The 23,436-nt window shown below is 50.8% G+C and overlaps 1 protein-coding gene across 1 annotated transcript; it reads right to left on the bottom strand.

Annotated features, from left to right (window-relative positions):
• Positions 1-876: 876 nt before the first annotated feature.
• Positions 877-23,365, bottom strand: JPH4 (junctophilin 4). The gene is made up of 6 exons (XM_083580960.1): positions 22,271-23,365; positions 19,533-21,297; positions 17,985-18,774; positions 11,503-11,621; positions 7,742-8,358; positions 877-1,955 (listed from the first exon to the last, which is right to left on the bottom strand). Exons 2-6 carry the CDS (start codon positions 19,909-19,911, stop codon positions 1,875-1,877), a joined length of 1,986 nt encoding a protein of 661 aa, XP_083437086.1. The 5' UTR covers positions 19,912-21,297; positions 22,271-23,365; the 3' UTR covers positions 877-1,874.
• Between the last annotated feature and the right edge of the window lie 71 nt (positions 23,366-23,436).

Below are 23,436 nucleotides of genomic sequence, written 5' to 3'. Positions count from 1 at the left end.
CAAAGCACTGGAGGAGACGGGGTGGGGGCAGGCGGTAGAAAACTCTAGGGAAGGGATTTTTTTTTCCTGTTTTTTTTTTTTGTCGGCTATACAGACATTCTCAGTATACACAGCACGCAGCAAAGGATCAGTCGCTTCCTCATGCAGAATCCAGGGAGGGGCTGAGCGGGAGATTCCTTGTGGAGGACACCCCAAAAATACACTAGAGGACCTCCGTCGTCATCCTGTATCTACCGATTCTCCTCTCTGGTTCCCAGTCACCCAGAACATGAAGGGATGCAGCAGGGGGGGCCCACCGAGCCTCCCCACCTGACTCCCTTTAAAGCCCTCTTTTTTATTTTTTATTTTCTTTTGCCCTTAAATTGCCTCTCCTTGCCATCAGTAAGGCAGGACTTCCTGTATTGCACTCTTGAGCGCCCTGAAAAAGGCGGGACTTCCTCTTTTCAGCCCCTTTATTGCAGGGTCTCTCCTATTGCACTTCTTTCCAAAGGCACACAACTTTTGCCCCCATAGGGGTCAACTCTTATACCCTCTAGAAGGCAAGATCTCCCCTTTCCTCACGGTCAGGCCCTTCATTCTCCAAACCTCCTTCGGGGCGGGACATCCTCCTTTCGTCCCTTTTGTCCCAACGCTGGCCTCGTGCCACCCTTGCCCGGGTGGCAGAGGGGCACCCCAAGGTGCTACGCTCCACCTGTCACATACACAGCAGGGCATCCTACCTTTTGCCTATCACAATTCTGCTGCAAGGGGAAAAAAGGGCAATTCCTATTATGGCCTAGCAAATGCCCCCTTTTCCATATTGGGACTTCCTGTATATGGGAATCGAACGGTACCCCCTTCTCTGAAGCTAACAGGAATCTCCCTTTCACCCTCTCGTTAATTTATAGTGTTTTTATTTTTAATTATTCAAACGCTGCGAGAAAAAGGTTTATAAAAGCGTAAATAAAAAGTTCTCCTTTTTTTTTGTTTTGTTTCTTCTTTTGTCTGTTTTTGTTTGAAAAGAAGGTTCCGGTTCCCTCAGGGAAAGGATGTGGCAGACAGAAAAAGAGAGAGAGAGAGATAGAAAGTGAGAATATGAATGTGGAAAAAAGGGGGGGAAAGGATTTTGCAAACTCTGTTTAAAAGGAGCCCCATTCTTGGGATGGGGGTCCAATTTCTCTCGGCGCCATCTGCTGGTAGGAAAAAAAAATGTGAGGAGGGAACAAATACGAATTGGATACCCTTTTCTTTAAGCAAACAGATCGCCCCCTTCTTTATACTTGTGTGGAGCATCTCTTGAGGGGGGGGGATTAATGTCCATGTGTACTGGAATGGTTGGGGGGCAGGGCTTTGTTAAGTATCAATCCCCCCAAATCTTCCTTAGACAGTGGGGGGAGAGTTCTGAATCGACTCCTTAGGAGACAACGGGGATGCAATTTCATGGCAGGCAGGCAAGACTGGGGTCCCCTACAGTCCGTGGTCCCCAAAAATGTTTTAAAACCCCACAGGGCTCAAAACTCGCCCCCTTGGTCTCGACTCCCCATATTAAGATAATTGTGAAAAGACCCCCCACCCGCCCCGAGTTTCAAAGTGTGGGTTAAGAAAGATGGATTATGGAGCTGTGGTGAAAAGACCAGGAAAAAAGAGCAAGAAAAAACAGTGAAATCTCCAGTAGAAAGAGAGCCCTTCGTATGTAAACAATCTAGAAAGGTCAAGGAGGGGGGAAGGAGGCAGCAAAGGGTTGGGGGGTGTAAAGACGAGTGAAAAAAGAGAAAGGGGGGGTTCCAGGAAGAAAGGCAGAGGATGGAGGAGATCGGAGTCTGTTACCAAACCGTCGTCGTGGGGCGTTGGGGGGGGGAACGGGGTCAAAGGCACCCCCTCTGCCCCCACCCATCTCAAGTGAGGAGGAGGGAGAATAGGTAGGCCAGACTCACATCAATCAACAGGACAGCAGCAACGACCAATGGGTGGGCTCCCTGGAAGAGAGAGAGGGGGGAAAAGGGGAGGAGTCAGGCAGAAAGACCGGCCCACATCTGCCGAAAACTTAAAACGAAATTTCGCACAGATTCAAACATTCCGCAGAACATTCGCGCTCGATTCTCTCTCCCCTCTTTTAAAAAAACGTTTAGTTGCATATTTCTGAGTACAGGTATCACTGGTGCCGATACAAACATTTAGGAGTGCCAAAATGTCTTCAGACTGTGGACATGAAGCCTTCAGATTAATCATTGGGACAAGCTATTTGTTTCTGAGCGCTATTCACAAGGCATGTATGTCGACATTGCAAATGACTAAATGATTTGGGGACCCCAAAACCTGAAGGCCTGTTTCCTCTCGATATCCTCCTGGTGTGGTTTGCAACGAAGAGCAGTGGGGGAAAATGTAATATAAAACAAACCCAACCGAGGATTGCTAAGGAAGGGTCAGGGCTTGCTAGCCAAATAAATTCATAGCACTGTGGCAAAAATTCCCAGGATTCTTGGGTAGGGAAGGTGCAAAGCATATAGTTTTCAAATCACAGATGTCCATGGAGGCGCAGGTTAATTTTGTGTCCAGGGCAGCTGTTTACGAGCTCCATCTGGTACACAGGCTGAGACCTTACCTGTCTGCGGACTGTCTTGCCAGAGTGGTACATGCTCTAGTTATCTCCTACTTGGACTACTGCAATGCCCTCTACGTGGGGCTACCTTTGAAGGTGACCCGGAAACTGCAATTAATCTGGAATGTGGCAGCTAGACTGGTGACGGAGTGGCCGCCGGGACCACATAACACCGGTCCTGAGAGATCTGCATTGGCTCCCAGTACGTTTCCAAGCACAATTCAAAGTGCTGGTGCTGACCTTTAAAGCCCTAAAAGGCCTCGGCCCAGTATACCTGAAGGAGCGTCTCCACCTCCATCGTTCAGCCCGGACACTGAGATCCAGCGCTGAGGGCCTTCTGGCGGTTCCCTCATTGCGAGAAGTGAGGTTACAGGGAACCAGACAGAGGGCCTTCTCGGTAGTGGCGCCCGCCCTGTGGAACACCCTCCCTTCAGATGTGAAGGAAATAAGCAGCTATCTTCTCTTTAAAAGACATCTGAAGGCAGTCCTGTTTAGGGAAGTTTTTAATATTTAATGCTGTATTGTTTTTAACACTCAATTGGAAGCCGCCCAGAGTGGCTGGGGAAACTCAGCCAGATGGGCGGGGTATAAATAATAAATAATTTATTATTATTATTATTATTATTATTATTATTATTATTATTATTATCCCGGGTGAAAAGGATGCAGACATCACCCACCATGTCTCCCTGGGGAAGGCTCAACAGCGCAGCTGGCAAATGGTAGTTTTGGCATTGCTTCCTGCCCGTCTTCAGTTCTCCTGAAGCCACGCCTCGTAAGAGCGGTCTGTAAGCAATATCAAAATGGAACCTCCCTGTCCAGGAGTGATATATCTGAGCACCAGATTCCGGGGGGCCGACAGGCCGAGGAAGGGCCCTGCTGAGGAGTTTGAATTGGAATACCAATGCATTTGAGAACCAAGGTGCCACTGTATATATCTTGAGGTTTTATATTTTGATTTTGTTCTGTGAACCAACCTGAGACCTCCAGGTATAGGGTGGTACAGTGGTACCTCGGGTTACATACACTTCAGGTTACATACGTTTCAGGTTACAGACTCCGCTAACCCAGAAATAGTACCTTGGGTTAAGAACTTTGCTTCAGGATGAGAACAGAAATCGTGCTCCGGCGGTGTGGCAGCAGCAGGAGGCCCCATTAGCTAAAGCGGTGCTTCAGGTTAAGAACAGTTTCAGGTTAAGAACGGACCCCTGGAACGAATTAAGTACTTAACCTGAGGTACCACTGTATTGCGTCGAGATGAGCCTCGGCCAAAACTCTTCTTCGGCTTAAGTGCTCTGGTTTTAGGATGGACTGTGTAGTCAGCCCTCCTCTCGCGTCCCCCTTCTTGCTGCAGTGAGAGAGGCGGGAGGGGGGGTTCATTCGGGAAGGCGATGGGTGGGTGCTGATCAGGCACCCCCAGCCTCCTTGCTGGGAAGAGGAGGAGCTAGCTATCTCTCCTCCTCCCGGCAGGGTGCTGTCCTTTCGTGCGCAATTCCCCTCATAGATGAACAGTGGGGAGAATTACTCGGGAGTCAGCATTCCAGCCAGCCACGTGGGGCTGTGTTAAATGGGGGGGGGGAAGGCACAACACACCGGACGGGTGTGGGGTGTCCACATGGCTCTTGACAACCACAAAGGGTGGGGAAATGTCCAAACGGATCCTTCGCCCGGATACCTGATTATCGTTTACTCTTCCTGAGCGCTCTGGGAAAGGGAGAGCGGGCCCTGGGGGGGCTGGACACAGCTCTGCCCTCTTTGCTGTTCCCGACCAGGGCCTCTGGATTATTTATGACCCGCAGTCCTGCTTGCCAGTGAACTCCCAGTGTCCCCCACTGCGGCTCTCCAGCGATGGGCAGGGCCAAGCGTTGCTGCAGTAGGGAAGGAGGGACCAGAGAGGGATGCTGCTGAGTGCGGGATGCTGGTTGCTATGAGACGGGAGGAAGAATGCCGGCCAATCCCCATTGGAGGCCTGGCAACTAGGCTCCCCCCACCGCTCCGGCCCCTCCCATTTCTTCCTGCCAGTATCATCACTTCTAGGTCCAGGGAAGGGGGGAAAAGGAACTCAGAACAAAACGTGGAGCTCAAGAAAACAGAGAAAATGGAGGGAGGCAGGAAGAGAAAACAACGGAAGGGGACAGCAGTGGAAGCCAGACACTCTGTTCTCGAAGGCAGTGGGGCTTAGGAAGCAAAGGAATATTACAGTTTCAGGAAATGGGCTAAGAGGATGGAGGGCGAAAGGCAGGGATGAGGACCCACAGGAAGGGAACTAGCTAGGATCTAATTGATCCCAGTCTTTTGCAGCAAAAAATGGTTTCTTGTGGCACCTTAAAGACCTAACAATTTAACTGTTGCTTCCTCGGAGGAAGTAGGTCGGACCTATGGGGTCAGCATGGAGCAAGGACTCCCGGGTTTTATTCCTAGCTCCATGCAAGAGGGGCACAGATACAGAGTCTGAATGTGGGGTGGGGTGCTGGGAAAAGAGGTTTGGGGGTGTTTCGATCCCCTGCTTTATAAAAGGGGAATATTTGGGGGTGGGAGCATCTGTGTATGCAGAGAAAAGCGCTTTTTTCTTTCCGTAGATTACAGCTCGACGCTGCGATTCCCACCATACTCTTGTGTTCAAAACACCAGGGCAAATCTCCAAGCCTCTGCAGGGCTTCTGTAGCCCCTCTGGGGAGACCCTACCTTAAAGAGATACCGAGAGACAGCACAGCGAAGCTCTACTGCCCCAGTTTTTTGTTTCGCTGCTACTCAGCCCAGGGATTTTAAGCTGCATGACACCTGAGAATCCCAGGTGGCTGCGGGTGCAAACTGGGTTATGGGAGCTGGGTGCCGAGTCATCCTCTGGGTTCCTAGTGCCCCAGACCAGAGGGGGCAGCAGAAGATGGGGCTGAGCGAAACAGGGGTGGAGGAGAAATGTGATGTGAAGCAGGACACTCACCCCACCCATCCCCAAATTTCATAACTTCATTAGAAGCAGTGAATAGACAGGCACCAAGTGCAAATACAGGATTAATTGGCTGGCTCTGTAGGGCCAAAGGGGAGGAGAAGCCAGTGGTGGGCGGGGCCCAGAGGCAAAAGTGGGCGGAGCTATGAATGCAAAGGTGAGCCTTGCACAGGTCCCTAGTTTCCACACTCCCACCTAGGGCTGAGCGATATATCAACATATCCAAAACTAGTTTGAAGTCCATATTTAGTTTCATAATTTTTGACCTGGCATTATATTGCAAATCTTGATGTGTATGCTATGCAAAAATCGCAATGCAGGAAAAACTAGCCAATGTCTCTACAGAGCTCCACCCTTATTTCAGATGTTGTGATATATCGGTATATTGCAATATTTAGCTGGTGATTTATCGTGATGTTGAGAACCAGGTATCACCCAGCCTGTGGCCTCCAGCCACAGACCGAAACACTTGAATGAGGTTGCCAAGTAGGCCTGGTGAGAGGGGTGGCTTGGGAGACTCTCAAGGGCCAGGTTGGAAAGCTTGGAGGGCCACATAAGGGCCACAGGCCTCAGCTTCTTTACCCTCGCTCTAGGGATTCAGAAAATCTTCCAAGGCCATTACTCTATTCAAATCTGAGAAATAGTGACCCATATATATATATATATATATATATATATATATATATATATCAGCATTTTCCACATCACTGGGGAGAAAAATACCACCGATGAAGGGCTGAAATGGACGGTTAACACACAGCCTGTTTTGTGCCACAAAAACATCATCCTGACACCTTTTAACAGGGGTTTTGTGCCTTTTAAGATCTGCGTGAGATGTAGACGTTCCACTGGCTCAGTTTTTCTTAGCGTTTGAGGGACAGCTTCACATGCTCATGGCCTGCCTACTAATCATCTGCCAAAACACATGCAAAATGGAAATCGCAGCAATGCCTGTGTGTTTGCAGTTATGACAGCGCAGAAGCAACATGTTCTGCGATATCCAAACATGCCTCTCCAGGGGGCTCACTAGGCCTCACTCTCCCCAGGGCAAAAGTCCCAGCTTCCCTCCATCGGCTTCTCCTATAAACACAAATGTGGATCCTTTCCCTGCTGTGGAAGCTGCCTAACACCATCCAACACAATTTTGCTGTCTCTGGCAGCAAATCTCCAGGGCGGAAAAAGGCTATTTCCCACCTCCTCCTCCTTTAAAACAGAGGTGGGTGAGCAGGGAACCTGAGGCCTGAAGAAGAAATGTGGCCCCTGGGCCCCCTCTGGCCCTTAGGAGTCTCCCAAGCCACACCCCCTCACTGGCCCTATTTCACACCATATTTTGAGTTTTCTGTCAGTGGCAATGCCTCTTGGCATTCATAGCCCCGCCCCACTTTTGTCCCTGGCCCCGCCCACCAATGGTTTCCCCGCCCCCTTGGCCACAACACTTAATTGGGCCCATCGCCCTCCCTGAGGGTTTTTACCTGCCTGGAATGAGCCCTTGAGCTCTGATAGCGCCTCTGGATGGATACAGAGGTTTGTATGTGTAAAAACGGGACGCGGGTAGCACTGTGGGTTAAACCACAGAGCTTAGGACTTGCCAATCAGAAGGTCGGCGGTTCGAATCCCCGTGACGGGGTGAGCTCCCGTTGCTCGGTCCCTGCTCCTGCCCACCTAGCAGTTTGAAAGCACGTCAAAGTGCAAGTAGATAAATAGGTACTGCTCCGGCGGGAAGGTAAACGGCGTTTCCGTGCGCTGTTCTGGTACGCCAGAAGCGGCTTAGTCCTGCTGGCCACATGACCTGGAAGCTGTATGCCGGCTCCCTCAGCCAATAAAGCGAGATGAGCGCCGCAACCCCAGAGTTGGCCATGACTGGACCTAATGGTCAGGGGTCCCTTTACCTACGTGTAAAAACACAGCTGTTTCCCCGCCCACCACTGGCATGAGGCCCCTGGAAGATTCCCCTCCCTGGCCGTGTGGCCCTGGGAGCGAAAAAGTCTCCCCACTCAAGTTTTAACCGGAAGAAGCAAAATTGGGACATTTCTGTCAGCAGAGGAAACGCTCTGCTGATAAGCAGCTGCCTCTTCTGCAACTGGGGAGCTGGGCCCCCCCGTGTGGCCCCTGAGGAGAGAGGGGGCCACAATCCAAGGCACCTCCGTCCTGTTTCACACCCTATGCAGCCTAGTGGGGCTACGGCAGCAGGAAAGTCATACGACCTGTGCTCTTACCTGCCTCTCCCTTCTCCGCACAGCTCCAGGGGGCTCCTCTCTCTCTGCCACGAAGCACCCCGTACCCCCAGGCAGTTCCTCGCTCTCCAGCTCTGGGGCCCCCGGACCTCCTACCGGCGTTGGCTCCACCTGGGTCTCTGCAGGATAAGGCCTGGAAGCCGCTGCTCCTTCCTCCTCTTCTTCCTCCTCCTCTTCCTCCCGAAGACTGCCGGAACTGCCGCTGGCGGGGCTGCCCAGCTGGGGGCGCCGCGGGGGCGCCCCCTCGTAATCTTCCTCCTCCGCCTCATAGCTGCTGAGCTGCTCCTGCTCCCCCTCCCACAGCCCCTCGGGGATGAACCCCGGTGTCCGGGAAGGGAAGCTCCCCCGGCAGCCCCACTCGTCCTCGGGGTCGGAGGCCTCCGGGGGGAGGTGCTGGCGGGGGCCTCCGTTCTCCAGGGGGGGCCAAGTCCGCCGAGGGTCCCCCCGCCAGGGCTGCAGCGGCGTCGGAGGGTAGCTGGGGGGCAAGCTCGGGTCTGGGGTGACGTCGGAGGGGGTGATGCCATTCTCGTAGACCCGGGGGCTGTCGTACTCCTGGAAGTCCGTGTCGGTGCCTTCCGAATCTAGCCGGCCGCGGGGCTCTGGGGAAGGAGAGGAGCCTAGTGGTTAGAGCAGGAGGAGCCAGGGGTTCAGAGCCCTTGGTTCAAAGGCACAGGAAGTGGGGCATTGCGAGGTACAATAACCAGGGTGGCCGGGAGCTGGGGCCGGTGGTGGAAGGGCTCACACTCCGGATTCTGTCTCCAGGTGGAAGAGACCAAGAAGGGCAGAGCTGGCCGGTGGTATTTGACTCCTACTAAGTTAGCTAAAACGTATACAAGAAGTTCAAATAGCTGCTGGAAGTGTAAAGAGAAAGAGGGTACCTTTTATCATATGTGGTGGTCGTGCAAGATAACAAAGTCATTTTGGGAAATGATATATAATGAATTAAAGAAAATGCTTAAAATAACTTTTGTTTTTAAAAAACCAGCAGCCTTTTAATTAGGAATTATAGGTACCAAGATCCCAAAAGAACAGAAAATACTTTTTATGTATGTGACAACAGCTGCACGACTTTTATTAGTCCAAAGATGGAAAGTAGTAACAATTCCGACTAAGGAAGAATTGCAAGCTGGACTATGCCGAGATGGCAAAATTAACTGGGAGACTCAGGAATCAAGAAGATAAGGACTTTAAAAAAGAATGGTGGAAATTAATAATTTACCTGAGAACACCGTAAGCAAATTAAAACGTTAGCTGGACTTTAAGAATCACTTGTAAAGCAACGAGGTTTATGTATAACATAGTTATGAGAAGTATGGAGAATATATTCACATGTAGACCGGTAAAAAAATTGTTATTAGGACCCATGTAAGGGGAGGGGAGTCACGAGATTCAGAGAATCTCATGGATTGATTATATAAAGAATTTTGTTATTATTTTGCAATTAAAAAAGATTTCAAAAAGAAGAAGGGCAGAGCTGGCAACACAAGAAGCAGCCTTTTCTTGAGCCAGGTGATTGGGTTAATCTGCAACTCTCCATACTTTAATGAAGGAGTTCTTCCCAACCCTATTCGAGGATTAAACCTGCCACTTTCTGCATGCACTTCTGAGCTGGAGAGATCCCTTTCCCCTGAACTAAGATCCAGGCATCTCGACTTCCAATGGGGTAAGTGACTATGGTTAGAAATTTTATCTGTCACATTGATTTCCTCCGTGTCATTGACCGGCTGGATGCAGAGGAGGGGGGGCACAAGCTGGGGAACCCCCAAGGAAAGAAGGCTCAGAAGCAAGGGGTTGGTGGTGGGGCACACAGAACCTGAAGAAGTAACAGGGCTTTGTGAGTGGGGAGAGGCTGGGGCAGACAGCAGTCCAGACTCAGAGGCAGGAGAGGAGAGGGGCAGGAGACAAATATGAGCCAGGCTGCTGAAGAAACCAGGGAGTCTCCCCCTCCTGCTGCAGCCAGCTTCCCTCTCCCTGGTCTCCCAGAACACACAGAGAAGTGAAAAGAGCAGAGGAAAGACTGGTTGCGCTCAGACACAGTCTCCGATTGCTTGGGAAAAACACCCCAGAGAGAAGTGGACTTTGGAAGCTGTGGGAACGCAGGGGGGCTTTCAGTCCTCGTCTCCCTGGGGCAAGACGTACAGGGAAGAGTTGATGGGATCGCTAGGCCTGTGCTGTTTTGGTTTCTTTGAATAAAGACCCTGGTGTTTTTTTTTTAAATTGTTTACCTTCACCTGCATCCGGCTCTTGCCATTCCAAGGCCACAGGGGAGACACAGAGAAAGAGACAGCACACCATCAACACACTTGGGACTTTGCAGAGTCCCTCAGGCAAAACAGAAAGATCTCTGCCTTCAAAGAGCTTACAGTAGCATTAGGGATAGAAACCAGGATTACTGAGCGGGCTGTGCGTCTCTCAGGAGAGAGAGAGGGAGGAGTTTAGGGCAAAAAGTAGATTTATGGTAGAAACCACACACAAAATCCTAACATTGCACCAAAATCCCAACCTCTCTGCTGCGTCAGCCAAGATCAGTCCATGGACTCCTGAAGATAAGAAATATCCTATGTAATGCAGGGGTCCCACACTTCACCCCAATTCCTCTTGAAATGGAAAAATAAAAAGCACTTCTTACAGAAAAAATGGACGCGGGTGGCGCTGTGGGTTAAACCATGGAGCTGGGGCTTGCCGATCAGAAGGTCGGCGGTTCAAATCCCCGCGACGGGGTGAGCTCCTGTTGCTCGGTCCCAGCTCCTGCCAACCTAGCAGTTCGAAAGCACGTCAAAGTGCAAGTAGATAAATAGGTACCACTCCGGCGGGAAAGTAAACGGCGTTTCCGTGCGCTGCTCTGGTTCGCCAGAAGCAGCTTAGTTATGCTGGCCACATGACCCTGAAGCTGGACGCCGGCTCCCTCGGCCAATAGAGTGAGATGAGCGCCACAATCCTAGAGTCGGCCACGACTGGACCTAATGGTCAGGGGTCCCTTTAGCTTTACAGAAAAAAAAGTTTCCAAGGAAACAAATGGAAGTAAGGATGGATGAATCTGCCAATTTTTGTTTCTCAGTTTCTCATTTTCCCAATATTAAGAACTGAAGAAGAGCCTGCTGGATGAAGCCAACGGCCTGTTTAAACCAGCATCCTGTTCTCACAGCATCTGACCAGATGCTTGGAGGAAGCCTGCAAGCCTGACGTGGTCGCAGCCACATTCTCCCCCTGTTGTGATTCTCAGCAGCTGGTATTCAGAGACGGAACGCCTATGACCGCAAAGCTAGAGCATAGCGCATGATAGCCTTTGTCCTCCACGAAGTCATCTCATGTCCAGTTCTCCATTTTCCCACAGCAGCCGGCAAATCCATTCCTCGTGAAAATTCCTCCGCGTTTCAACGCAGATTGAAATTTTGTACACAAACATGCGAAGCAATTTCCCCCCAATAATCTAATCTGATCTAATCTGATCTAATGCATCTCCATCCACACTTTGGGAGGATTTTCTGCCCACATTTCTTGCCCGGAAAACTGCACTGCAAAATTCAGATATGTGCGGATTTCAAAAGAGAGGCCGTGTTAGGTACGTTTTGCCTTTTACATGCAAACCCAGTCAAATTTCACCACCCCATATCCACCTGGAAGAAAGACAGTCAGACATAGTGTAAACCCCAAAGCGTTCCTCCCGGAAAATTGGCCAGAGAGGCATTTATTTCCAGGGTAAACCCCCACTCTCCCCCCAAACCATCCCAAATATCTCTCACCTGGCTCGGCTAAGATGGGCTGCAGTTCTTGAGCCAAAATTTTGGCCAGGCGTGCGGCTTCCAGGGCCTTCTCGGCTGCACCCAGAGCGGCGGCAGCCTTCAGACGAGCATCAGCGGCTCTGCAAGGCAAAGAGGGCTTCAGAGAACTGTATGGTTGAGGTGGAGATGTGAGCGTTTTTCTCACGACACCCTCAAGGCCTGCCGAAAACATATTGGCTGCCTCAAGCAGAGCAGCAACTGCTGATCTCCCCCCTTCCAAAACAATAAATAAAATTCAAAGTGTATTGTACACAAGGCCAACCAAGCTACTTTGTCACCTGGGACAGAAAACCAAACGCTTCCCCTTTCCTGGCGGTCAGGAATCAAAATGCAACTTTTTAAAATATCGAAATATATGAAAAAATAAAAAAGAAGTGTGCATGCACACGAAAGCTTATACCAAGAACAAACTTAGTTGGTCTCTAAGGTGCTACAATTCTTTATTTTTATATATATATTTCGACTGCGTCAGACCAACATGGCTACCTATTTGAATCCAGAACTTTTAAAAAATGCCAGCCAAATCAGCTGCCTGAGGAGTTCTGCCTTACACAGTCTAAGGCAAGAACTTGTGGCCCTCTAGATCAGGGGTCAGCAAACTTTTTCAGCAGGGGGCCGCTCCACTATCCCTCAGACCTTGCGGGGGCTGGACTATATTTTGGAGGGGAAAAATGAATGAATTCCTATGCCCCACAAATAACCCAGAGATGCATTTTAAATAAAAGGACACAGTCTACTCATGTAAAAACACACTGATTCCCGGACGTTCCGCGAGCTGGATTTAGAAGGTGAATGGGCCAGATCTGGCCCCTGGGCCTTAGTTTGCCTACCCATGCACGAGATGCTTTGTGGAACTCCCAACTCCCATCATCCCCAGCCGTTACCCACACTAACTGGGGCTGATGGGAATTGTAGTCCAGCAAAAATGTCTGGAGGGCCACAGGATCCCTGCACTCCAACCAGTCAAATGTTACGTCCAGCAATGGCAGACTTGGGCCTTTCAAATTTCAGTGGCACCCTGTGCAATCCCAAAATTTGGCACACACACCCCGCCCCCCGGTCTCGCCTTCTGCTCTGCACAACTCACTACGTCATAGTTGTGGCACCCTGCATTGCCCCCTAGGCTCAGCGCCCAGTGCAGCAGTAATGACCAATCTCACTCTCTTTCCCAAATTGCTAAATACTACAACCTGTTTTCCACTGGCCAAACACGACCAGCCGTACAGACCTGGCCTGCTATAGTTTCTCCTATGCACAGCAAACTTTTGTTTTACTTACTTGCTTTGGGGTTCAGAAAAAGGGGGTGTGGCACTGTGATAATAAATAAATAAAAATTGACAAATAAATGGCAATGGTTTTCAAGAAGGCCTCTGTCTAATCTAACTCTGACGTCTTCCTGTCCTCTTGTAGGGCCAGAGGTCAATGGGAGTTGTAGTCCCAAAAAAACTGGAGGGCACTGCCACTTTAGAAGACCTTCAGATGAATATGTGGGGACAGGAAACCAAGGCGGCAGGCTCAATCCGCAACCCACCAACTCATGAATTCATGTATGTGAAAATGCCTTTACGGTAGCAGCAAAACAGTCTGAGAAGCAACTTCTCCTATGTGAAACCTTCCAGAGGGCGGGAGGCTGGCAAAGGCATTGTCATTTATGCTGCCTGCCTTGGGGTTTTCTTTTAAAAGGTATTGCAGAATTTGTAAATAGTATTTTATTTGTTATATATACTATCTATCTGCCACAGTCATCATCAGAGGTTTAATGGGGAGGTGTGAGGATGGCCTTTTAGCACCAAAATTCTGGGACGCAGTCTCTGGCAAGAGCCACCATGCTGCCTGTTTAGGCATGCTCTGAAATATTATTTGTTTAGACAAGCTATTAAGGTTCAATAACATGTTACTGATAAAGAATGTGTCAATTTGAACCTACAGTTTTAGTTCTGTTGCCTTCCATGGTGTCTGCCTTGTTTGTTTTGCTTGTTTGTATTGATATTATAAGCAGCTTTGGACATAGGAGTCCATGGGAAAGGGGGATATAAAGTGAATTAATAATAACTGCATGTGTCTAATAGCTATTAGAAACCACTGACCTAGTTTGCACAAAATACTAAGCTGTGGTTTGTTAAACTATGGTTAACCAAAGAATGGTTTATTGCCTGAACCACGCTTTGGTTACTGCCAACAAACCAGTGTGAAGCCATAGATTGTTGTTGACTTGTGAACCTTGGTTTATTTTAACTGGGCCTTGGTATCATGTGTAAATCTTACCATAACTATGGGTTGTTTCACCATCCCAGAAGCTCATTGAGCTATAAATGCCTGAGACAAGAGGGGTTGGGGGGGGGGGAATTTCGGGGGAGAAATACCGTATTTTTTGTTCTATAAGACTCACTTTTTCCCTCCTAAAAAGTAAGGGGAAATGTGTGTGCATCTTATGGAGTGAATGCAGGCTGCGCAGCTATCCCAGAAGCCAGAACAGCAAGAGGGATCGCTGCTTTCGCTGCACAGCGATCCCTCTTGTTGTTCTGGCTTCTGAGATTCAGAATATTTTTTTCCTTGTTTTCCTCCTCCAAAAACTAGGTGCGTCTTATGGTCTGGTGCGTCTTATAGAGCGAAAAATACGGTAAGTCATTGTTTGTTTGATCACCTGTGGGACAACTTGTGGTTAATTCCTGGTTACTTAAATGAACTGTGGCTTAAACAAACCATGGTTTAGTGTCATGTGTAAACCAGGTCACTGTAGCACCCGGCAAACTAATTCTGAAATTCTTTTGAATACCTCAAGCTATTTTATTGACTTTTAGAGAATGCATAACTGTTAGGAAACCTGCTGCTTCTCAAAATATTTCCCAGAAAACAGAGAACTTATCTTTGGGCTCCTTCAAACACGATGAACGTTCTGCCATTCCTGTTTGGAGAAAGGATACACACCAGCACTGGTCTCCATCATCCTTTGGAAGGCGGAGCCAGCTGTGTCTCTTTGGGGCAGTAGATCTATTTCAGGATCTACTGCCCCAAAGAGACACAGCTGCCTCCTTCTTCCAAAGGATGATGGAGACCATCCTTTTCCAGTGGGATTTCTTTTTTTCTTTTTGACATAATACTGTGGTTTCTATTTTGTTCCTCTCCCCTGGTCTTTGTTCTGTCTGCCAGCTGCCTAACTTTATCGTTGACATCGTCGCTCTCTTTTCTAATCTGCTGGTTTTCCTATAGATTTTTAATTTTTCTTGTGTGCCGCTATGGGAGATCTTGGATGGAAAGCAGCAAAACAAACTCCTCTGGGAATCGGATCCTAGCAAAATGTGTCAAGCGTGAAATGGCCTCAACTCCTAGAAAACCGAGTCCCAGTTTCTTTTGTGACACAGCTCCTCTTTCACAGGAAATCCTGAAGCTAAAGCATCGCTTTGCTTCTTCTTTTTTTTATAGTAAGTCCTATAAAGGAAGCCCCCCTCCTTTTTGCCCCCATGGTGTCTGTCTCTGAGCGATGGGCATCGTACCACCATTTCAAATTTCCAGAAGTTGATAAGGATGAGAAACATCTAGGAGGGGGCAGGTACCCCTCAATCCCTTGCCGTACCCCAAAAGAAACACACACACACCACGTTCAACACATCTAAGCGGCAGTGCCTCAGAGGTAAATTCTGTCGGCGTCAGCGAGACTTGGCTCCTCGTGAGCGTGTTTAGAGTCAGCATTTAAGCATGGTGTTTTAATAGCTGCACGTCTCCAGTACGTTTCAAAAACCGTTTTCACAAAGCTAACCAAAAAAAATAAGAGCGAATTTTGCCAAGACTGCTTCGTTCGACAGCCAGTGCCTCTCCCACCCTCAGCCTGCTCTGCTCCTTGCAGAACGCACCAGTCTGCGCGACCACCCTCACAACACCTTGTTTCTGATCACCCACGCAGCAACCTGCGAGCCACCTACACTTACAGTCTGCTTCTGCAGAACGTAACAACCCAACACCCCCACCCTCACCCTCCTCCACGTACCCTGTATCTCGTCCTACGGCTTTTACGCCTCCAGGCCAACTTCCCCCACCCTTTCCCCTCTGGGAACGTACCCTATGGTCTCCCCCTACCACCACGGGCAAGTGCAGATCACACCTGCCCAACTCATTCCCACCCCCCCTCCCACCCCTCTCCATCCCGGCCCAGCCTTGGTCCATGCCCAGCAGATGCTGCTGCTTGCTGTTGCCATAGCAGCCACTAGCCAATCACCTTGCCATTGCCCAGTTGCCTAGGAGACCAGGCAGCCTACACCAGGCTGCTAGGCCTTGGCGGAGCCTCTACCTCCCTGTTCTCCGCCCTGACAAGGCACACACTTTTCCCTCCCTTCTCTCTCTCTCTCTCTCTCTCTCTCTCTCTCTCTCTCTCTCTCTCAGGAATCTGCCTCACACCAAGTCAGATCACTGGTCCGTCTAGCTCAGAATTGCCCACAATGACTGACAGCAATGGATCCCCAGGGCTTTCACACCAGGAGTCTCCTCCCAACCTTACCAGGGTTTTGAACGTGGGGACCATCTGTTTATAATAGAGATGCTCTGCCACTGAGCTATATGGCCCTTCTTTCTCTCCATAGCTGTCAAATTTTCCCTTTTCTTTCTATTCGGAATAAGGGAATTTCCCTTAAAAAAGGGAAACGTTGACAGCTATGTTTCTCTCCCCACCCATACACACTTTTCTGAAGCTTTGTGTGCGTGTGAAAAGCAGGAAATCAATTGATTTGCAAGTTAAAGGCAGGAGCAAAAGGAAGAATAGATGTTAAAGTAGAGGAATGAGCCATGAGGAAAGCGTGTCAGATGAGCGGGGCAGCCTAAGAACATCTAAAAGACACATGGAGTCAAATGGGGGAAATATATATATATATATATAGTGAAAGGGTGGGGGGAAATAAAAAAGAGGAGGAAATAAAAGTGAGAGGCGGCAGCCCTGGGCAAGCATCAAGAGCCATCAAAATGTCTTTGCTTTAAAGGCCAGAGATGGTCCGGATGCTCAGTCCATAGGGACAGCCCCTCAAGAGTTGATATTTCTTTCACCTTCCAAGTGCCAGCTTAAGAAAAGCAAACAACTACACACACAGGCTTTACGGTCTTCTCCCACCTATGGTTAATTACTTTTATAGCTTATTTTCTGCCCGGGAGGCATGCGTGGAGGAGTTTATAAAGGTATCTGTCCACTTCTGGGACAGGGATCCGGTTAAGGGAAGCTCTGCCAGTCCTGCTTTTAAAATGGCTGCCTCTGTGGTGAGGGAGGGGGAAAGATGGTTATCTTGAACACCACGAGTCGAGCACAGCCAGCTAGCAGCACTCCTAACTTCAGCTGGGCGACAGGGTTATAATCCTGCACTCCCAAACTGGAGGGAAGGGTGCAAAGTTAGGTAGGCAGGCAGAAGGACTCAGGCTATTTAAGTCCAGATCTACAGGACAGAAAAAAAGGCTTAGGCCCACACTTCCAAAGAAGAGCCCAGGAATCATCAGATAGACACACTTTCTGGGGGGTGGAGGGAGGAGGAAAACAGCTGTCCCCAGGTGATGAATTTTAGAATCCAAAATAAATTCGTTTTCTTTCAAAGACAGAGATTTAATTTGCCCCCTAATCCCAAGCAAATATCAAATTTAGTGTGGGTCCCTCAGACCTATCTCAAAAACGTCAATGCGCCAGTGCGGTCGTAAACAAGCACCCTGTTTTCCCAATATTGCCTTACAGACTAATTCACCTTTCTCCAAAGTTACTGTAGCCACAAGTTCAGTTTCAATGCTAGCCAACAAAGCATTCTTAAAATTTGCATGCATCTTCATAATAGGCTCAAATAAGCCCTTTTCTAACTTCGTGGAAAACTCGTTCCACCCTCTTATCTTTCCCAACTTTTAAAATAATCCTTCCCCCCCTCCAATAAAACCCCCTCAAGTGATCCATCTCCCATTGTAAAAACATACAAACATAAGAAGAGCTCTGCTGAATCAGGTCAGTGGCCAATCTAGCCCAGCACCCTGTTCTCACAGTGACTGACACCTGTGGAAAATCCACAGGCAGGATTCGTACTCAAGAACGCTCTCTACTCCTGTAGCTGACAACACCTAGTATTCAGAAGTAATCCAAAAATCTACTGCTTATTGTTGATATCCTTTTGCATATTATTATAACATTAACTTTTCTTTCAAAATTTACCTTATTTCTTCAAGGTGGAGGCAGATAATCGCTATTGCGACTAGGAGCCACCTGAATTTGTCTCATCCTCTTTTAGAGCCATCTAGGCTGTCAGCTATCACTGCTTCCGGCAGCAGCGAGTTCCACAGTTCAACTATGAGCTGCCTTCTCTCTCAAGACCAACACGGTTTGAAAGAGCTCGCTGGTGTGACCTTGGTTACCTCAGCGCCACATCCCCATAAAACTACACAGGAGGAGCCTCCGCCACCTTCGCACCCACAAGCAACTTTTTTGCCCTCACCTGGCAATGGCCACTTCCTGCTTCTGCCGGGCCATGCTGACCGCCCTCCTGGCCACTTCCACAGCCCGGTCCACCTTCTCCTTGACCTTGCTGCGGCGAAGCGGGATGAGGTTCTTCACCTTCCCGCTCACCAGGCGGTTGAGCTTGTACTTGCCCTCTTCCTTGGAGCCGTCGGGGTAGGTCGTGCGGCCGTAGCCGTGCCTGCGGTTGCCCAGCCACTCGCCCTCGTACCGCAGCCCGTTGGAGCGGCGGCTGACCCCGTAGCCGCTGCGGCGGTCCACGCGCCACTCTCCGGCGTAGACCTCGGTGGAAGAGCCTTCGATGGTCAGCGTCGACGGCAGCTCCGGGGGCTCCGTCTCAGCATAGCTGAGCGTGGTGGCCTCGCTCCCGGCCGAGCTGACCCCGGCCTCGCTCTTGAGGGACCCTCGCTTGCTCCCCAAGGAGGCCTTCGACTCGGCCCTGCGAACCCGCAGCCCGCTCAGGAGCAGGGAACGCCGGAAGAAGCCCCCCGATTTCTTCTTGGCGCCTTTGGGGAAGTCCGGATCGCCAGGGAAGGCCAAGACAAAGCCGCCCCTGGACCCCGAGGCCGGGCTGTCCCCGGGGAGCGGCGGAGGGGGCAGAGGAGGGGGCGGCAGGGGCGGAGCCGGGGCATTGGGGTCGGTCTCGCTGTGGAGCGACTCCAGAGAGGTGCGGCGCGGCGAGCGCACCAGGGCGGCTTGGCGGTAAGGGACGCTCTGGCGAACGCCGTAGCCGTGCCGCTTGCCAGACTGCCACTGGCCCTGGTAGGTCCCTGTGGAAAGAGAGAGAGGTTAGCCAGGTGAACAGGTTGGGGAATGCAGGAGACGCATGAAGCAAGGGGTGGGGGAAAGGAAGAGAAAGTTGACCCAGTGGAAAGGAGGGGAATGACCCCCCAAACATGCCAGTTACAAGAGGACCACCCAGTGTCTCTTAGGAGCATGGGACACGGGTCAGAGGTCCACACTATTCTTGTGGCAGGTGGAGAAGGGATAAGGAATAAGGATGCAAAATAATGGTGGGCCTTATGGGGAACGTCCACCTAGAAAGGACTGAGAAAAACAAAGAAACAAGATGTAGAAGTGGGAGCGAGTTGATTTCGGCTTTGGGGGAGCGCATCCGTTTAGCGTAATTCATCCTCAGGGGTGAAATGGTGGGTTTGGTTGAAGCGAGGAGTGACGTTTTCCAGGCTACACATGAAACTGCATGGCCAAGCAGGGATTTGAACCCGTGACTGCTGGGTTCACAATCTATCCCCTACACCTCTGTGATGGATGGACAGAGGGAGAAACGGCTGGGTGATGAAGAACTATTGGTGTCCGTGTGGCAAGAGCGATGGAGCGATTTAGGGAACCGGAGAAGGGAAGAGTTGGTCAAGCAATGAAGGAAGAGGAGAAATGGCGAAAAACAGCGTTTGGGTGGGTGGGTGAAGTGGGGAATGGGCGTATTGCCAACTTGACACTAGGACAAATGATGGGGGACGGCGTGGAAAGGACCCCACCCTGCCTCGGGGCTTTTTATTGGCCCTCTCACCTCCGTCAGCGTACGTCTCCATGCCGTAGCCATCCTGTAGGCCCTCGCGCCACATCCCTTCATAGATGACTCCCGAGTGGCTCTCCCAGACGCCGGAGCGCCCCTTCAGCCCATGACTCCACTCCCCTTTGTAGCTCCACTTGCTCTTGCGCTCCACGCCCAGCCCGCTCCGCTTCCCTTGGCTCCAGTGGCCTTGGTAGGTGTTCCCGCTGGGCCAGGTGTAGACGCCCAGGGATTCGAAGCCGCGGCTCCAGCGCCCGCTGTACTCCCCCTGGGCCCCGGGGCCTGTGCATACGCCGTAGCCGTGCGCCCGGCCCTCCTCCCAGTCTCCCACATAGCAGCCGCCATCGTCAAACTCGAACCTGCCTCCGTTGGACATTCATGTAACGTAGCTCCCCGGCCTGTCGGGCTCCAGTTACCCACGAGTCCCTGCGCGCATCTCCGCTCCCCCTCCGGGGCGCCTCTACATGGCGCTGCCCCACACGGAGAGACCTCAGCCCTTCACGCCTCCTTCCTCGCAGCCAGGCATCGGGGAAGCCCTTCCTGCTTCTCGAGGGCCTTCTGAGCTACGCCTTCAGGGCTACAGCCAGAGCGTGGACAAGGTCTGGCTTTTTTTGGTTGCAGACATGTAAAGGAGCCACCGGCAGGCGGAGGCTTCCTGACCAGAGATTCACGAGGCTTCTCCGTTTGCTGGGACAGAGGAGAGCAGCTGGCTGCAGGAAAAGGCCAAGGTTTAGTGGTTATGAGGCATGCAGTAGAGCAACACCTGTATTAAACGTTAGCACTCCTCGTGCTACAGGAGTCCCCAAAGCCTTTGGTTTACCTGCAGGCGAACCCGGGGGTCGTCTTTAATTACGGAAGCATAGAGGTCTTGCTGTTTCTGCCAGTAGAGATGCAAGAACACTACAGTCGCTCCACGGCTTTCTGGCTACAAGCACACCAGCACTCCGAGAGATCTCCGGCTGTAGGCATACAAAAAGTCACACCTACCAAAACCCAGCGTTCTTCGGCTAGTGGTCCGTCGTGCTTTGGGAGCGAAAGACCCGAGCTGGTGTTGACTGTACAGAGCTATGGGGTCTTCAAGTTGTTCTTGGACTGCAGTCATAGAAGGAGGGCTCTGAAACCAAGAGGATTTCTTTGGCTAGCACCAAACATGCCAGAGTTCCTAGAGGTCCCTTGTCAGCGGAGACAGTTTTCCTAGAGGTCTTCGGCAACAGGAGATAAGCACTCAAATCGACTGTTTCCCGGCCTTCCCCAGCTGGTGTCACGGTTTGGACAAGAGAGCTTAAAAGGGCCCTCTTGCCATTACAGGCATGGGAGGGCCGCGAGGCCTTCGGTTTACAGGCATATACGGTGGTTAGGAATTGGGGAGTTATCCAGGTCGATGGAACTTGGAATCTTATAATAGAGAGTAGACAGTCTGGGAGCTGACAGGCGGCTTTGACATTGTGTTCCCCAGGACCTGGTGCATGAGAAGAGGCAGTAGTACTGGCGTCAGTCAGCAAGCCTTCTGGAGGGCTCGGCTGGTTCTTGGCGGTGGTTATCAGGCCACGTGTGAATGGAGAAGCTGGGGTTCTCGGGCGACAGGCATCGGCTGCAACAGGCGACGCTGCAGGCCTCCCTGCTTAGTGCCCAGCTGAGTGCATCAGGAGCCGTTCAAAGAAAATCTAGGCGCTCACAGGAACCGGGGAGCCTCTTCCCAGGGCGGAGGAAAGGCAGCAGGGCTGCCGAAGGAGACCACATGGTACAGTGGGTAGGGAACAACCTGCACCAAGAGACACATGGTTTTAGGCAAACATAACTGAAGTTGTCAGGAAGGGAGAGGCAGGCAGCCTTAGAGAGATGCCTTTTAGCACGTAAAGGTTTGTACACTGAATTAACTTTGGTGCTCTGTATTGGGATCAATCTCATAAGCATCACACACACACGTACGTTCCTTTGCACCGCTATGTGCATGCACACCCCAGCCACATACCGTAGGGTCATTTTTGTAAACAAGAACCAGAAAGCCCGTTCCGTTAGGAGCAGAACGTATTCGCGGCAGAAGCCAAGTTGACATCACTCTAGCAGAAAAGCGGAAAATCGCAGACACAGAAGGTACACACAGGTGATCAAATAGATCTCAGGGAAAAAAGCAGAGCAGTCAAAACCTATAAGCAGGCGAGAGGCAGAAGGGACCACTACTGCACGCTAAGTCAGCGTTATGTGCGCATGCACACACCTCACATATACAGAAATGTGGACACGCAAAACATTGTTTTGGGGGGGGCGGGTAGAAGGGGGGGTTGTTGTACACACACCCCAGCGTTCCTTATTAGCTGGCTGCTCATAGACATGTGCATAATAATTTAGTAGCCTGCAGATATGGAGACACAGGAACACACACAGTCTACTCTTCTGATGGACACAAACAGCATACAAAAGAGACCCACAAAAGGATGCGGGAGGGGGGAAGCAGATTCCCATCTATGCACAACATGCACAAACCAAGCCTTGGCTACGAAATGTCAAAGAAAACAGCCCTGCCAAACGGAAAGAAATCTCTAGGAGAAACGGCACGTTTGGGAATACAGCATCGAGCGCCCAGGAATGGAAAGAACAGGTCTCAAATTTATTTCACGACTACAGCATGCAGAAAAAGAAATTGGGAACAACATCTTGCAGATGCACAGACTAGATTACCTAGATATATACACAAGAGAGCAGGAGAACATTGTAGGGCCACTTCCCACACTTACCATGAGTTTATTCTGGAGCCAGCGGAGGAAAATAAAGAGGCACACGCTTCTAGAAAAGCGAGATAAGATAACAGACACACCCAAGCCTTGAGCGGGCGCATAGACAGGGAAGGAATCTCAGCTGGGAATACCGCCTGGCCGTGTCGGAGAGGTAATGCAGCCCAGCGTAGCAGGAAGGCAGAGAAGACGGTTTGTGTAGAAAAATAGCCACTGGAAACATGAGCCGCAGGGATAAAAGAGAGAAAAAGAAGCGGCGGTAGGAGCAGCAGTGTTGAAATGTGTCAGCATAAAGGCTGGTGGAAGGAGTTGGGGGGGGGGGAGAGAGAAATGAAAAGCCCAGCCAGAGGCAAAAAAAGAGGTAGACTCCAAATGGAGAGATCAGGTGGGAATAGTATGAAACACAGAGGATGGGAGGGTGGGAAGGAAGGGAGAGGAAGGCAGGCGAGTGGAGAGCAAGTGGAAATCCAGGAAAGGAGACGCTGAAAATGTCAGCTGGGACGGAACATGAGAAGGAAGGAGAAGGAACCAGGATAATGGAGATGGCAGAAGGCAGAGAGGACCTCAGGTGCCAGGGAAATGCCAGAGGATGAACAAATGCAAGGCAAGGGAGCTGGCGGCGAGTGAACCCTCACCCAGACATTGGGGGGGGGGAGGGAAGGGCAGGCTGTGGACCATATAACCCCCCTCCCCCCAAAATGGAGGAATAGTAGTAGTATATATATTTATATATCTGGTGGGGCGAGGGAGGGGGTGGGGGGAAGCCACAGAAGGCAATGTTCAAAGGAGCACATGTGAAATTCTCTCCCCCCCCCCAAGAAGGGAGATGAACTGTCAGATGGGAAATGATCGTCGGCGGGGGTGGTAAGAGGAAGAAATGGCGAGGGGGGTGGGTAGGAAAAAGATCCAGATGGTGAGGGGGAAGCCTCCCAAGAAAACGTGGGCGTAAGTCTCCACCCTCCCCCCGAAAAAAGGCTCCTTCGGGGATGGAGGGATGTGGGGGTGGAAGTGCAGAGGGGTGTTCTGTGTTGTTAAAAGGGGGAGTCCACGCACCAAGAAGTCATTTCCACTGCCTGCCCCCCCACCTCAGGAGGGATGGACGTGAGGGGTGGCTTCGCAGCGTATAGTTTTGGGGGGGAGAGGCTGTGCTTCACTCAGACTCCACCCTT

This window comes from Podarcis filfolensis (assembly GCF_964270895.1).
Source record: "Podarcis filfolensis genome assembly, chromosome: 13".
Classification (NCBI taxonomy): domain Eukaryota; kingdom Metazoa; phylum Chordata; class Lepidosauria; order Squamata; family Lacertidae; genus Podarcis; species Podarcis filfolensis.
The sequence above is the reverse complement of the archived record's forward strand: the minus strand, read 5'-3'. Positions and strand labels throughout refer to the sequence as shown.

Coding starts and splice junctions, on each gene's coding strand:
- JPH4 (XM_083580960.1), bottom strand. CDS start 19,911: ATGTCCAACGGAGGCAGGTTCGAGTTTGACGATGGCGGCTGCTATGTG. Junction 8,359..11,502: donor GCCCATCTTAGCCGAGCCAG/GTGAGAGATATT, acceptor CTCCTTCCCCAG/AGCCCCGCGGCCGGCTAGAT. Junction 1,956..7,741: donor TGCGGAGAAGGGAGAGGCAG/GTAAGAGCACAG, acceptor TCTCTCTTCCAG/GGAGCCCACCCATTGGTCGT.